This window comes from Lissotriton helveticus, chromosome 10 (genome assembly GCF_964261635.1).
Source record: "Lissotriton helveticus chromosome 10, aLisHel1.1, whole genome shotgun sequence".
Lineage (NCBI taxonomy): Eukaryota > Metazoa > Chordata > Amphibia > Caudata > Salamandridae > Lissotriton > Lissotriton helveticus.
In genome coordinates this window covers 47,726,061-47,742,566 of record NC_136071.1, presented here as the reverse complement: position 1 = coordinate 47,742,566, position 16,506 = coordinate 47,726,061, and the positions used below count along the sequence as shown (strand labels likewise).

Below are 16,506 nucleotides of genomic sequence, written 5' to 3'. Positions count from 1 at the left end.
CATTACTTTCCAATTTTTCTGCTCTTCGCACACTGTTCCCATGCTCCCACAGCAGTTTATCTGGTGGCTCTGCGTTGTGGTGCGGAAAAATTCTCCGAAGAAAACTGACGTAGGCTGGGGCGGGTCTTATGTGACCTCGCTGACATCACGTACGTGGACGACGCTTGGGCAAAGTCGCGTGATGTCGACGCGGCGTGCAGGGATGCTGTGGCAAAAAGTTTCTGGATCCAGTCTCACGCCAGGGGATATTTCTACGTGAAGGAATCTGCGGCAAGAATCGTCTCTACCAGATACATCGTTACCAAAGGTAAGTAACTTGTACATCAGGACATTAATGTAGAGCCAAAAAGAGATCAAGAAAAGAGTCCGCCCAGCCCTGGAGTTCGCGCCTTCCAGAGACTTCAGAGAGTTTCTCTACCTGAGTGAGTACGCTCCGAGCTGCAAAGCTGTCTGGACTGGTGTGATTTACCATGATTCATGCGTCGTTGTTTGCAGAAACGGTAATGTGATAGGATTTATAGAAGTAAAATCATTGTCTGATTATAATCGTATGTTTTTGAATCATGAACACAAGGCCTAGGAGGTTTAGGCTTTAAACTATTGCTTTTTCTTGCATTTAATAACCCGTGTGATAGCCCAGGTTCCCAGGTTTGCATCATAATAGTTTTTGCGACACCTCTGGGATGAGCATTATGTAGTATTCTGATACCCTATTAATGCATTACATGTTAAATCCATTTCTACCCCAGCTTGTGGAATGTTGCAGCTATGATGCATTGTGGAATGTTGGGGCTCTGTGGACTGAAGATTTCGGTTGGCATTGGGCTGAGCATCATGTTAGATGTTCCTGGTGGGGCGTTATTACCATCTTATCTACTTAATTATAAATAAACATCTTTATATCATCATCAGCGTGGACATCATCACTACACATTACTTAGTCTCATGTTCTGGTAACGTTAATGTTTATTCGTTTTGAAACAGACAAATCCCCTCAATTCTTGTATTTTGATTTTCTTTCTCCCAGACCCATATTACCTGGAGTTTGTTGAAGGCCTCCACCAGGCGCTGTGAGCACGGAGAACATGCAGCCAGGAGTCCTTCCTGCCACATCTTCAGAGGGGTAGTCCTAGAAGGCAAAGCTCTGGGAGCTACAGAAAGGAAAAGGACAAACCGAGCTATGGGGGCTGGATTAGGAGGCCGGAAGTGGAAGCTGCGCTTTTACACTGGGGCATTGAACTCCGGGGGGGGGGGGGGGTCAGCCAATCAAATCCAACAGTAGGGAGGTGGCATGCCAGTGTATTTTGAACCCAAACCTTATGGAACTGGTGGTAAGGGCTATGTTCGTATATGGATGTGTATATACTTCTAAAATCCTTGACTATCAAACCACCAACAAAGGAAGAACAAACCAAGCAAAGTGGCCAGGGTAATGAATCCAGATTTCTTTTTTTAAATATTAAATAAAAAAAGTTTTTTTATCAAAGAAAAGTACAGTGATTTATATATTTGAACATGGTGCATTTGTATGAGATATATATTTTTGAATGAATGTTTGTGTGTTTTGTGCAGCCTCCTTGCCGTGACCTCGTGTTTGCTCTGAGGGAGTCCTGTGGTTCAGTTCACAAGACTTGAAAGGTTAGAAGGATGGGGCAAGCCTGATACAACCTTGGGACCGCCTGCCTGGTGCTTTTGTTTGAGGTTTGTGAGTGTTCCAGTTGGTCAAGACTTGGTTGCACCCTCCATCCTCAGATGTCCTGCACACATTGCCACTGTGGTACACTGGGCGTGAGAGCAGACAGGTGTGTGCTCTTGGGCTTCTGTGTACAGGGTCTTCTGGAGACTGCAGGTGGTTCTCGAAGATGACCTGTTTAGAACCCTCTGAATGTTCCCTCCCCACACTCCATAATGTGCTCATGTTGTACCTGTTCTGCAGTATGAAGTTGGATGTTTTTGTACATTTGGTTCTCACACTGCAGACACTGCGTGAGATGACTCCCTTCCCCTGGCACAGACTCCCAGACCAAGGAAGGTTTTAGGTCTAAAAAAGGAAATCTCAAGTTTCCATTTTAAAGGTGAGCTGTTCAGGCCCTTGTGGCCTTCGAGCTGCCCTTAGTTTGGACCTCTAAGGCTAATGTGGCTTCCTCATGGTAAGTTTACGACTAGACAGTGACAGGAGGCAGAGAAACTTAAAAAACTTTAAGAAGGCAGAGCGTTGAGAAAATGTGCAAAAAACTTGGGTACAACCATCAACAATACTCTGTCCATGCAGGATCATGTGCGGGTTCTGTGTGGAAGAGGTTTCGCGATTTTGAAGGTCCTAAGAAGGCTTTTCCCTTGGATCGTACTAGAATGTAGAACGATGGTTACACAGGCATTACTCATCAGCAGATTAGGATATGGAAATGCACTGTTTGTGGGCATGGCAGACTACCTTTTCTCACGCCTACAAGTGCTGCAAAATGCGGCTGCCAAGCTTGTGTGCAAAAAAAGCAGATTTAGTTGAGCGTCTGCATGCATGAACCAGCTCCACTGGCTACCTATGCGCCAAAGAGCAAGATTCAAGCTGCTGAGTCATGCGCACAAGGCACTGCATCACCTTGGCCCTAGAATTCTCCAGAATAAAATCGAATTCTACGTCTCCACGAGGTGCTTGAGATCACAACACCAAGCACTAGCCAGTCCCAGACGTATAAAGAAAGTAAGAGCAGGAGGCCGATCGTTCTCATACCTGGCGGCTAAGCACAGGAACGAATTACCCCAAGACCTACGTCTTACTGAGGACTATGTAACCTTCAGTAAAAACTTAAAAACCCAGCTTTTCCCTATGATGTAATTGTGGGCAGTTGGAGGCACCCAATATAACCCACCATGTGCTCCGCAAGACAGCGCTGTGATATCCGTCAGGATGAATGTTGTGCTTTACAAATAAATAAATAAATAAAATGTGAGAAAAGACAGGTGGGGGTAAGAAATCCCCTTGCAGAGCCAGCTACCAGGCCATTAACCGCCTGTGCGCCTGCAGTAACTGGAAAGAATAACTTGGGGCCCGATGTAGGTAGGCATTTACCGGTCGGTAACGGCCGAATTCGGCCGTTACCGACCGGTAAATGCCTTTTCCAATACAGGGGGCATGTATTTACAGATTCAGTATTTTTACCGAATCTGTATTTACTGAATCTGTAAAATTACCGAATTGGTAAATACAGACTCGGTAAAAATACCGAATCTGCAAATGCAGATGTAGGTGGCGCTTTAAACAGTGCCACAGGCCCCTAAGAATTCGTTATTTACCATGTAATATTATTGCATGGTAAATAACGAATTCAGGTGTACATGCACATCTGTGCATGTACACCTGTGCCATGTGACACACAGACATGCCCTTAGGGCATGTATGTGTGCCACATGCCTGACATTGGGGTGCTACAGGGTGTCAAAGTGACACCCCGTTCCCCCTGGCAGGATTTGGTATTTACCGATTCGGTAATTACCGAATCGGTATTTGCCATTGATTCCTATGGGCTTCAGGGCCCATAGGAATCAATGGCAAATACCGATTCGGTATTTACCGAATCGGTAAATACCGAATCTTACAGATTCGGTAATTGAAAAAGAAAAATGACCTACATCTGCCTCCTTCCAATTTACCTACTCTTAAATACCGAATCGGTATGATTCGGTATTTTAGAGTAGGTAAATCGAGATTACCTACATCGGGCCCCTAGTGTCTTCCAGTCCTGCTTCTTTATTTCTAGACTTGCACTTCTGGTTTTGTCCTGTGTTATAACAGAGGGGTTTTCAGGGTTTTCCAGCAAACGGTCTATGATTGGCATGCATAGATTGTCTATCTGCGTCCTGAGGGACAGACGCCTGAGATCACTTCAAACTGTCCGTATTTCTGTCTGTGTTTAGGTAGAGAGCTGTCTGTCTATACAGAATGCTACCCATCTGTATAAATAGCAAGCTATTGATTTGTATAGATAGATCTGTGTAGTTAGATATATATTTCTGTATAGTTAGATATATGTATAGAGAGAGAGGTCAATTGGTCAGTCTCTATCTGGGCCGGCCATGATTACAAAGCAGTACTGAGCCCTGCACCTAGAAGAAAGACTTAACTCATGTTTGGGTAGAGAGAAATGAAGGACTCCAAGTGGTCCAGTTCTTCGGCAGGATTAAAAGAAAGACCATAACCACTGGAATTATGTGGCAAAGGAGTACTATCAGGACAAAGGTTTTATCTTACTAATATCATAACACCATAGTAAACAAGACATCAACTAAAAGGTGGCCAGTTAAACTTTGCAAAGGGTCTGCCACAGTGCAGCAGCACACGCTACATTTTTTTAGTAACTTTTCATCCATTTAAGCTGGAAACTGTTTTTTTTTATTTATTTAAATCTGCAGGTTATGGAGTGATGTTTTTGTAGTAAGTTTGGTGAATCGGTAATTATGGAAAATCGCATGTTTAGAATATATGATTATACCACGATTTCAATTACCACGCATGGCTTTACCACGCGAATTTTACATCGCAAGTGGCTTTACCACGCTGGTATTTACAACGTAGGATTTTACTACGCCTAGAAACGTCTTACCTGCACGTCTTTCTCTACGAGCCCTTACTTCCATCCTCCATTGAAACAAGCGTCAAAACACGTATACCAAAATAAAAAAGTACTGATTTTTTGACGTACACGGCACGTCTTTGGGGGAGGCTCTTTCCTTTTTCTTTTAAATTTATGTTCGTTTTTTTTTTAAAGTAGCCTGCTTGTTATTTTTGGGGGGGGAGACCCCCCCCAGCCCCCCTCCGAGCCCCCCCCCCTCTGCCCCCCAAGCCCACGCAGAACGACTTGAAGGAATACCACGTCTCCCCCCCAGCCCGTGGTAAAGACGTCGTGGAAGGCACCCTGCGTGGAAGGCACCCTGCGTGGTAAGTGTCACGTGGTAAACGTTAGTAGTGGTAATGCGTTCTGGCCGTAACCCACTCATTCATTAGGATGGAAGAATCCGACCTGGGCAGAATTAGGCAACACCCACGTGCTTGACGTGCTCTTTCAGTTATTCTCGGGGCAAACAGCCTCCTGGTGCCAGTTACATCTGGCAGAACGGTTCGTGAAATAAAGGCCCGAACCGTACACATTTGTTTCGAAGATGGACCTATCCGACAGCTCCGCTCTTTATTGTATACGTAGAATTGAATTTTCACTGCAAGGGAGTTGTTTTTTTCCTTTCGTTTTGATGTCTTTTAGGCCTGCAGCAATGCTGGGAGCAGGAAAATCCCTCTAGCTTTCAAGTGATCTTGGATAGCATTTTACAATTTCCGCTAACAGCTCGCACATGCAAATTTACCAACAACCCAGTGCAGTTTGGGACGCGGCCACAAGATGGCGGCAGTTGCTTATAGTTCTTTTTAAAGAGGAACCTCTCGATTTCCCCGCAATTTGCGATTCCTTAAATGCATTCGCGAAATTGGGAACTGCAAATTTTGCAATTTTTTTTTGCGAGTGGGTTTTTGTGTGATATATTGCACACTGCTAAATTGCGATCACAAACGCTGAAATTCTGTGAATTTCAGCGTTTGTGATCTTAATTTGGCTCGATACATATGGCCTTTTGAGCCTCTCATCAATGTATGCTGAGATGGAAATGTCACCTGCATGGAGAGCAGGCGTGTTCCCCATGTCCTGCTTGTGAAGATGCTATCCTAACTCTTTGTTTTAAATCCTAGTGTCAAGCTAATCTAGTATGAGCAGATGTCTAGTGCTGTCCGTGGCAATGCGGGGTACAGAACTACTTCTGTGACCTTGAGGGGCACACAAAGCGTGCACTCTTAATGTGCATAGAACTGCCGTCCATACCTTGGGTGAATCAGATGAAGCAGTGAATGCAGCGTACTGAGTTTTTGTGAATCAGTGTGGCCCAAGCCGTTCTTCAGCAGGCCAGTGACCTAAAGAAAAGGGCCTAAATGTTCCCCCTTCAGATAAAAACATGGATGGGTTCTGCATTTGCCCATGACGTGAGAAGGGAGGATGTACGAGCGAGGAGTCAAGTGATGGTCATCCCTGGCCAACCAAAATAATCAATTGGTGATGCCCGCTGGCAGGTAACCAAGCACCGAAAGGCGGGACAGATGCACAATATTGACCAACCAGAGAAAAGGAATTTTGAAAAGCAGCCCAACTAATCAACCAAAGGCCACGTCCATAGTCCCCGACAGCCCATATAATGAATACCCATTATAACAAAATGGGGTAACCCAAACGATGTCCGCGGACCTGGGAATCGAGTAATATAGAAAACAGTTGGTCCTAGACTTATTTATCATGCACTCGAGTTGTGATGATCATGATTGAAAAAACAAATTAGATATGCATATGATTAGCATAAGGTAACAAATGCATACAAAGCTCTCAAGTGTGCACCTTCACATCAAAATAAAAATAACAATGGCACCCATTAATTCTTTGAGAAGATAGTTGTTTTAATTCACAGACACGTTATATACAAGTAAACATATTACAATACTCTGTAGCAAGATAGGAGGTTGCTCCAAAGGGAGTGAGATGAATCGTGCTCATGTGTGGAGTGTATAAGGTGAAAAAGAGGGGTTTCAGAGTGAAGATAGGTTCAAAGTAAAGAATGATTACATTTATTATAAACAAAACTGGTTATAAGGTGCATCAAGGCCTGCCCCTCATGAATCATTTCTGTTGTCGTTCTCGATCATTTCCAAGGAAACAGAGAAATATAATCTGTAGGTTGGACAGGGTACAGGTGGCATAGTGTACAGGTCCCCGACTTCGACGCATGGAGGGTAAGTTATATCCTCAGCTCGCGGGTCTTCCTCGGGACAAGGGAAATGGGAGACAACCTATTCGCAGGTGCCTGTGGGATGGCCTGATCACAGCTTCCGGTGGTGGGTAGTCCGCACAGCCATTGCGGTGTAGTAGAGGGTATCCGTAAACCCTTTTATAGTCCGCCAAAGTATTTAAGGGAGAAAAATCTCCATCCAGGGTGAACCAATCGCCCCAAATGGGTCTTTTTTAATTGAAGAGCAGCCCGCGGGAATCCATGCCTCACTCGTCATGCCTTGGCTTATGTTAATCATATGCAATTTGTATTTCAAATCATGAACATCATTACGACTCGAGTGCATGATAAATAAGTCTAGGCCAACTGTTTTCTATAGTACATATACCGAATACAACATGCCTCGCAGGGCAGCACTGCCTAAAAAGATGAAATGATTTGAATGCATTCCTACTGTTGGAGATGCAGAAACTGAAGTGAGGGTTGTTGGTGACAGGACTCCCTTTAGACATTCAGGGAGTACTTTCTTAGCAAGAGGCTGCTGATTTGATCTTCCAGAGCACTGCCATTTGGTAATTGGTAGGTGTGGGGCGGAACTGCAGTTACTATTGTTGCAGATGTGAAAGTTTATAGACCAGACCTGCTCTGTTATCTGTCCCTGATTACTGCTTCAGGACAGCTTATGTCAGCCAGGTGCAGAGCGTTCACACGTCATTGTGCTCTCGTTTTAAAACTCCTGCTTGGAGCCAGCATCACTACCACCTACTGTGAGATCCATCACCTTGCACAAAGGCTGTGTGCGAGTAGCAGCCAGAAAATGACAGTGCATCCACGTACCCTATCTGGAAAACGTTTATACAAGTGTGATCCCAATCACCCATTGTATTCAAGTACTAATTTCTTCCTAATCAAGGAAGGGAGTGCTCTGCAGATTACTCATAGGACTACTCTGTGACTGTATGAAGGGGTGTGAGTGTTTGATTGGTTCAAGATGCTCCGTCCATCACCACCCCCTTTTGTACTGCTTTGTTCGCCATAAGTTGGCAGGGTATGCTCAGACGTGAGTCCCTTGCTCACTTTGCCACTGGATTCAAGCAAGCCTGGCTGAAGACGGCTGAAATGCCAGAAACCGGTCCTAGGAAGCTTGTTTCCGGTCCAGGGAAGGCATGGCTTGGCAGTTCGGGCTGGACTGTTCTCATGAGGCACAGGGTCAGACTGATTTGCATATGGCCATGTCTGAACTGGGGTGGCAGAGTGGGCTAAAGAATGGTGATGGATTAAACCCAGATCTGTTGACAGCGGGTCCCTTGGAGGGGAGGGAACATCACCTGAAGTTTGCACTTTTAGCTGGAGAATCTGAGGGTCTGACGAGACGCCACTCTGCTGAGAGGAAGTAGTGTGCCTGGCCATGGAGGAGGAGAGACTGACTAGGGGAGATGCCCAGAGTGGTTCCAATGTAGGGAATTGCCAAAGAGAGTGAGCGAGGGACTGCAAGGGAGGAAATGGAGGACCTAACTACGTGGCGACAGTGCCCACGGCCTCCCTAAATGGTTCTGGTCATGACTGGCCGTGCACATCTCAAGAACCTAGTGTGACAGTCCGCCTGCTGTGACTCACAGACTGGCGCTACCGCTCCCACATCAGAGTCTGGCTGCTCCATCACTGTTGAGGTGAACGATCTCCTCTTCCTGGTACCCAGAACAGCTGAAACCAATCCACTGCTTTCATAGTGACCTGGAGGCACCACCTGCCGTACCAGGATCCGGTCTGGGCCCGGCCTGGGGAGGACGCAACATCAGAAGACTGGAGCTACTGCAGGGACCCTCTGTTCTGAAATCCCCAGAGACTTCAGATCCAAAGTGAGGCTGCTGCTGTGGCCTGAATGGTCAGAAGCCACCACCGTAAGAGCAGGAAGGATCTCTGCAGGCGCCACTCCCGCACCCACCTGGAGTGCAATGCCCAGATGAAGTAACCACAGGGTGTGAGAACTGTGTGAGAATGAGAGTCTGAATAGCAGACTGAGGTCTGCAGTATGAACCAAGAATGTTTATGAACAACCTCTGGAAGGGAAAAGGGAACTGAACTGTTGGGCGATTATATAAACCTTGGGGTGACTGAGTAAAGTGGACCTGTACCTAAACACCGCGGTGGCTCCTCCATGCGGGCGGAGGAGCGTCGCCCACTGCTCTCTTGGAAGCAGAAAATAAAATGGTATTCTAAATACCATTTTGTTTTCTGCTGCGAGAACGGGCCGACGACGGCTGAAATGCCAGAAACCGGTCCCCGGAAGCTTGTCTCCTTTCTGGTGAAGAATTGGCTTGGTAGTTTGGTCTGCCTTGTTCCCATGATGCACTGGGTCAGGGACAGACTAATTTGCATATAGCCAGGTTCTGAGCTGGGATGGGGCAGTGAGCTAAATAACGGTGATGGATCAAGCCCTGATCTTTGGACTGGGTAAGAGTGGTCTGCTTAATTCAGACACTCTGTTCATCACCACCCCCTTTTCTGTAGCGAGAAAGCAGAAGGCAGGGGTATGCCTGGTTGGGGGCGGGTATAAGGATATGCCTGATTGGGGGCGGGCGGGTGGGCGGGTTGGGGGGGAGTGGCTTGCACCACTCCGAGTACCCTGACTGGGGCCGACCAAAGCAGTCATGCGCACTCTACGTTTTGTCTATGTAGGCTGCATGTAGCCAACATAGAGAAAATGGTCTCTCTACCTGGTGCCGGGCTGGGCGCTTTCTGGGACTCTGCACCAATCACAACGCTTCCTTTGCAGTGTTGTGAATGGCTTACAGGAGGGGAGGTAGGATACCTGTTCCTGTTCAGGAGCAGAGGCGGTGCGGGACCTGGCCCAGGAGCAGAGGCGGCGTGGACCCGGTCAAGTAAGGTTTCTTTTTATTTTACACCCCACCCCTCCTCACGGTAACCCCCGCACGATAGTGAGGTTTCTTCTCGCTGGTGAGGAGGACTTGTGCCCTCCTAGGACACAAGTCCTAGCACCAGTAGGCAGAATAGCGAAGAGGCAGGAGTTAGAGTGCTGCCTCATCACCAGTCTCCCTCCAGAATAGGCCTAGTTTGGGAAGGCTGAGTCGTCGCACTGATGCTGGAGAGGGAACTCACCTGGCACCGCGAGGCGCTGAGATGGCCCTGCCAGGAGGAACAGCGTGAACAAGGGAGTGGGCAGACAGGTTTGTTCGTACCATTCTATTTTGAAATCGCACATTCTTTTTTTTCTTATTTTGCTTATTTTCACAGATGAATACACTTTTTGATTTGTTTTCACTAATTCACACCAAAGACATCAATGAGCATGGCAGTAAATTATGCATGGGTACAAGATACGGACAGAATGCCCTCTTCCCACGGTTGGACTGGGACAAAAAATTGGCCAGGGCACCAAAATAAAAGTGCCCACCCACCATCAGTGAATTAAATATCTAAAAACATTGCCCATATTTGCAAATCGGGCAGTTTTGAACTAGTAAACGCAAGTTATATAGGTGTTTTGCTAGGTAGCAGAGACTGTATGTATGTGTGTGTGCTCCAGGCAATGCTTGTGGCAATATCAGGGAAATCAACAGTAAAAAACAGCCTTCCAGACCATAAAACAGGCACAAAAAAGATAGAAAGCGGCCCACATACTGACCTGTTAGACCAGCCCATATGGCACTGTCTGAAGCCCCGCGCCCACACCACCCCCAACCTCCCTTCCCACTATAGTCGGTCCTAGGGTTGGCCTGAAACCTGGCAGGCATTTAGGAGAATTAGGGGGTGTGTGACAGGTTGTGCCTGTGAAAGGCGGTAAAGCAGCCCTACATTTGACTGAACTGCCCCAACTCATCCGGCCGTCCAGTGCAGTCGATGTCTTAGACTACCACTCTAACGATATAACTCAAAATACAGTCTGATCTTTTAACCGGTGGAGATATTGTGAACCAGTTTCAGAGCACTGAGTGGAATACCAAGCTGTCTAGTTTTCATAAATATCTCCCCCTCTTAGAGCCCCCACCTCAACAAACCGCGTTCAAACTTGGAATTACGGTGCGATACTTGCAGCGTGGTATTTTTTCAGGACAAAAAAACCAGCGTGGTATTTTGACTCCATTTGAGTGCGTGTTTTATCGCCTTGCAGTGGAGGGCAGGAGGGCGTTCAGTACATATCCCGGTGTGCATTTCACCTGCTTAGAACTGGCATGATTGCATTACACCGAGAGCCATCTCCAGGCTCTTCCCGGCGACACCCGGAGCTGGCCTGTTGTCCAAACCGGCAAGTGCGTCCTTGGGTCCGTTCCCGGTCCTTTGATATTAAGACTCTGGCCATCTGGAGCGGCTAGTGATGTCTGTCTGCCAGAATAATGCGATTAGCACGGCTCCTCCGGGCTTTCGTTCACAGGCGCACGCTGATGCAGATTGGCACCACAGCCAAGCCTCATGAGCTGCGAGGAAAGTAGACTGGACACGCACCGCCCCGCACGCTCCTGCCAGAACGCAGAGAAGGGATCAAAACCGTTATCGGTGGCTCCAAACGTATCACAATTATTCACTCGTTCAAAGGAGAACAAAGAGGAACACTGCAAAATTCAAAACATTAAATAAAACTCTATTTATTAATAGCTCGGTATCTCTGTGATATCTACTAGCTTTTTTGTACAACTCTAGGACAATGCAAAATATAAGGAGACGTTTTAAATGAAATAACCTTGTGGTTTGCTTTTCTGCAGTCGTTCAAGTGTTTCCGAAGCACTGATAAGTAAGAAATCTCCCAGTCTCCCAATACTCAGCAACTGCCCCTAATAACTGCACGGAAGAAGAAGGCCAATGTCTTGTTGCCACTTCACTCGATATGCACAGTGGTCAGAGGCTCGCTGACCCAACCAACAAGTACAAAATTAAGCTTCTTGCGGCATAGACGTGCAGTGTTTAGCGCGAAAACATTTCAAAGCTGCTGATTGGGCGGGTGCATCTTAAAGGTATAGCACGCTGTACAGCCTGTGTGTGTCTTCGGTTGTCAGGCTTCTTGGTCATATGGTTTCCACCAAGCTCAATAATCGATTGCACTGGGAAGATAAGAACAAGTAAAGCGATCGCGAAAAGATCGCTTTTGGAAACATAGAAAACCCCGAGTGGTGCACGTGCACCACTGCGAGCCATATGGTTTCAATTATTGCTCCCGTGTCCGGGCACGATAATTGAAACCATTTGGCAGCAATGCGCGTAATAGACACCAATAGGCCATGGGCGGAACTATGCGCCTGCCCTTGGCCCATTGCATGCTCTCTTAAAAACAAACATTTTTTTATAGCCACAGATGTTAGCAGGTGCAGGCTTTTCTTGCCTCAACCCTTGTGTGTAAAAGTATTTTTCTCTTGAAAACAAACATGCAGGCAAAGGCCAATAGCAGGCCACAAATGTAAAAACACACGCACAAGCGTGTACAATTCCAAGGTCCATTTCAGAACCCTGGACACAAGGACTCTCGCTGTGCGAGCACTGCTGCACAGTGCATCGCGAAGGCGCAAGACCTAAAAACATTATTTATCAATCCGGACACTGGAAGGGCAGTTGCAAAACCACCTCTCCCACCAATGGACACAATCCCTAAGTAAAAAAAAAAATTTGAGGAAGAATCATGGGCCCAGACCCATCCAAAGCCCCACAGAAGAAACGTAACAACCACAGGCATCGCAGCGCACCTTCATCTACGGGAGACCTTGACACAGGCGAAGACATTCCCCCCTATTACACGCTATCCTTTCCTGACTCTAAACCATCTCCACTAGATGATACAACAACCTACCATGAGGTTCTCAGTAGACTGCACTATCATAAAGTGGATCTGTACACATCAGAGGCTAAGGATGACTTTTTAAAGGAAACATTAAGCAGGTCTCACTGAACACTACAGTTTTTGCCCATGGTAAAAGGTATGCTTAAGCCCACAGTGGGAATTCTTTTAAGCGACCATAAAAAAATCCTTAGTCAAAGGGTAGACAAGAAATAGAAGCCCTGCCCATCTGCCCCTACATACATCAAGGGCAGGTTCCAGCAGCTTCTTTGGTGGTTCATAATGCCAGAAAAGGGCCACTTCCCCTGATTCTCCACTGATAAGGACAGCAAGGTGTATGATGCTGCATGAAAATATGTCGCTGCTCAAGCAGCCAACCATCTAACAACAGCAAGTTCTGTAGGCCTCCTTTCATGATACAATAGAGCCCATTGGGATGAAATGCAAGAACTACTCCAGCATCTCCCTGACCAATACCTGCAAAGAGGGGCTTAGCTAGTGGAGGAATTGAAGAATATTTCTAATGCCACCATACAATGTGCACTAGAGTCAGCAGATACAAGTGCAAGGGAGATTAATACAAGTGTAATCATTAGGCTTACAGCAGATTATTGAGCCCTTTCTATCATAAAAGATAGGTACTGTCGAACTTACAGCTGTCACGATTCGCTCCCTGTGCTCTCGTGCCCACCACCAGGGGGCCAAATTGTGGGGCGTTCCAGTGTTCTAATATGCCTCCAGACACTCACCTGTATGCATATCCTGACTTCCAGGCATTTAGACACTCATTGGGAATTGACATCCATTCCCAATCCATGCCAGGTTTTTGAAAGCCAGCCTGCTTATACATGAAGCCAGCCTATTCATGCCTGAAACTCCATTACCCAGAATTCCCTGTTCACTGCTTTGTCTCCACCCCTGCAGGCGAAGGATGGAGGATGGATGGAGGAATTCAGTTCACCTGTGGCTGGCTGCTGCTAGCCTGCTCACACCTGATGCATATGATTACTGTGAGCTCCTTTAAGCCCCAGCTCCTTTCAGACCAAGGTTGGTCATTGTAGCTGTTTAGCGGTGAGACCAATCCTTGTTTCCAGTGCTCCTGAGCTTTTGCTATTCTTGTTTCCTGAGCTTTAATTATGCCTTGTTCCTGATCTGCTGCTGTTTTCCCTGTTCCTGAATTAGTACTGGCTGCAGTGCTACCCTGACCCCTGAGCCTTAGTATTCCTTGTTCCTGAACTACAGTAGTTTCCCTTCTCCTGAATTAGCACTGCTTGCAGTGCTACCTTGTTTCCTGAGTCCTGAACTATAGTTACTCCTTGTTCCTTGATTCCTGAGCTATAGCTAATCCTTGTGCCTGAATTAGCACTGCCTGCAGTGCTACCTTGTTTCCTGAGTTCCAGGGCTATAGTTATTCTTTGTTCTTGTTCCTGGGCTTAGCTATTTCTTGTTCCTGATTTGCACTGCTTGCAGTGCTCTCTTGACACCTTGTTTCCTGAGCTGTAGCTATGTCCTGTTTCCTTGAATCAGTACTGCCTGCAGTGCTACCTTGACTCCTTGAAGCTTTAGTAATTCCCTGTTCCTGAACCAGCCCTGCCTGCAGTGCTGCCTTGACTCCTGAGCCTTACCTCACTTCTTGTTCCTGCCCCAATACTGCCTTCTCTGCTTCTTTGTTTTCTTGATTCCTTAACCTGCACTATTCTAGTATACCCTTGTAGCCTCCCCTTCTGTATATCCGTTTCCAGTCCCTGCCTTACTTCCCATTTCCTTGGTTCCAGTTCTAATTTGCTGTCTTTCTATTCTGCTGTCTTACTTCTGTTACCTTGTATGTTTGTTACCTGCTTTCTGCCAAGTGTGCCCGGTCATTTCCTTCCTTTCCTGTTAAGCACTCCTCCTTGCTAGCTCCTTGTCTATTGTGCTTGTTTAGTTCTACCCCTTTGCTGTTACTGCCTTGTGCGTTCCTGTTTGATCGCCAGGATCCGTGGGCACAGCTGACTACCTAGGTGGTGTTTCTTGTTCACTGTGAGTATTGTCTTTGAGTTACATGTATAACATCACCATAGGTATAAGCTCCACAGACCCTGCCTTTGTATCCATATCCTACATGTGGGTATTTGCAGTCAGTATCTGTAACAGCAATTGTGGGTAAGAAACTTACTGAGCTTCAGTCTTCCCATGTGGAGCTCCTGAGTGCTTTACCCCACACCCCCCTTTATTGTTAATGTTGTTTCATATATATGTCTTGCTCATTCATCCTGGGTGTAGTTATTCTGAATGCTAAATTGCTTTCTGAGTGCCCTTCCTTTCTAAGTCTTACCCATCTTGTTCACTTGTACAGGCTTCCCCTTTGGGTCCCTTTTTCTCCTCTGAGTCCTGTATGATCCTGGGCAGCATTGTACTCCTCTTCCTGTGTAAGTTTTCTACCCAGTTCCCAGTCCTTGCTCAAGTCCCTGACTGTGTTCCCCACGTAGTCCCGGACAGTCCCTGACAACAGCCCCTCACCCACTTCACCACCATGTACACAAACTATGTCAACAGAACACCATACACTTCTAAAAGAGGAGCTCAAACTCTGCTTCAGAAAGGGCCCATAGAACACGTCCCAAAACAACACCAAGGACACTGGATGTACTCACTGTACTTCCTCATTCCAAAAAAGGTTGGAACTTTAAGGCCTGTACTAGATCTTCGGCTGCTCAACAAGTACATCCATTCAGAACATTTTCATATGGTAACTCTTCAAGAAGTAATACCATTGCTACAGCAAGGAGACTTCATGACAGCAATAGACCACAAAGACTACTACTTCCACATTCCAGTACACCCAGCACATCGCCGCTACCTCTGATTTCAAGTAAATGGTCAACATTACTAGTTCAAAGTGTTGGCATTTGGAGTAACTACTGCACTAAGAGTAGTCATAAAGTGCCTCATAGTAGTAGCAGCTCTTCTCAGAAGAGGGCCACACACATGTCCCATATCTAGACAACTGGCTGATCAAGAGTGCAAACAAACAGCAATGTCTGCAGGACAATCAAAAAGTTATCAACCTTCTGCACACATTAGGCTTCACATTCAATACAGCAAACTCTCCCCTGCAATACTTGCAAATACAGCCATTCATAGGCACAACCCTAAACTCTGCAACAGCCAAATCCTATCCCATCCCATTCCTCAGACAAACTGCTAAAGTTTCAATTCGCATTGCCTCTTTTTCAGCCAAATCACCAAGTCAAAACAATAATGAGTTTTCTTGGAATTATGGCATCCTATATCTCCATAGTGCTACACCAAGACTCATATGTGTCCCCTTCAATGCCCTCTTCAGTCAAGCATTCACAAGATCTAGTGTTGGTAGGGCTAGCGACCCATTGCTGTCTGCAGTGGAGGAAAAGCAACAAACTGTTGCAGGCTCTGCTCTTTAAAGTTGCAGTTCTGCAAATCACCATTCCACCAGATGCATCCCTAGAGGGTTCTAGGGGGGTGCATATGCAGGACCTCGCCGTATGTGGTGTATGGTCTCCAACGCAGAAACACTTTCACATCAGTCACCTAGAGCTTCTTGCAGTTGTTAGCTCATAAAGCTTTTCAGTAACATCATCTCAAAGTAGTTCTGGTCTGTACTGACAACATGACCACAAAGATTAAAAAATAGGTTCACAAATTCTATAAAGCTCTTACATGTAGCAGAGCAGATATGGCATTTGGCCATACATCTCTAAATCCACCTCCTACCAGAATCCCTACCTGGAGTGGACAACAACTTTGCAGAATGCATCAGCAAGTACATGAGTGGGAGATTCACACAGTACTCCTACACTCATAGTTCCAACCGTGGGGAACCCCAGAGATAGACCTCTTCGTATCACAACAGAATGTGAAATGCCTTCATCTCCAGGTTTCCTTAC

The 16,506-nt window shown here is 46.4% G+C and overlaps 1 protein-coding gene across 2 annotated transcripts in view; it reads left to right on the top strand.

Annotated features, from left to right (window-relative positions):
• The window catches only part of LOC144785878 (uncharacterized), an 88,223-nt gene extending 86,732 nt beyond the window's left edge, over positions 1–1,491 (top strand). For both annotated transcript variants that reach the window (XR_013602052.1, XM_078664735.1), the window contains one exon: positions 1,028–1,491. Coding sequence is in view for 1 of the 2 variants with exons in the window: in XM_078664735.1 (XP_078520861.1) it covers positions 1,028–1,074 (47 nt within the window). In the remaining variant the exon portion in view is untranslated. The remainder of the gene's footprint in view (positions 1–1,027) is intronic.
• The last annotated feature ends 15,015 nt before the right edge of the window (positions 1,492–16,506 follow it).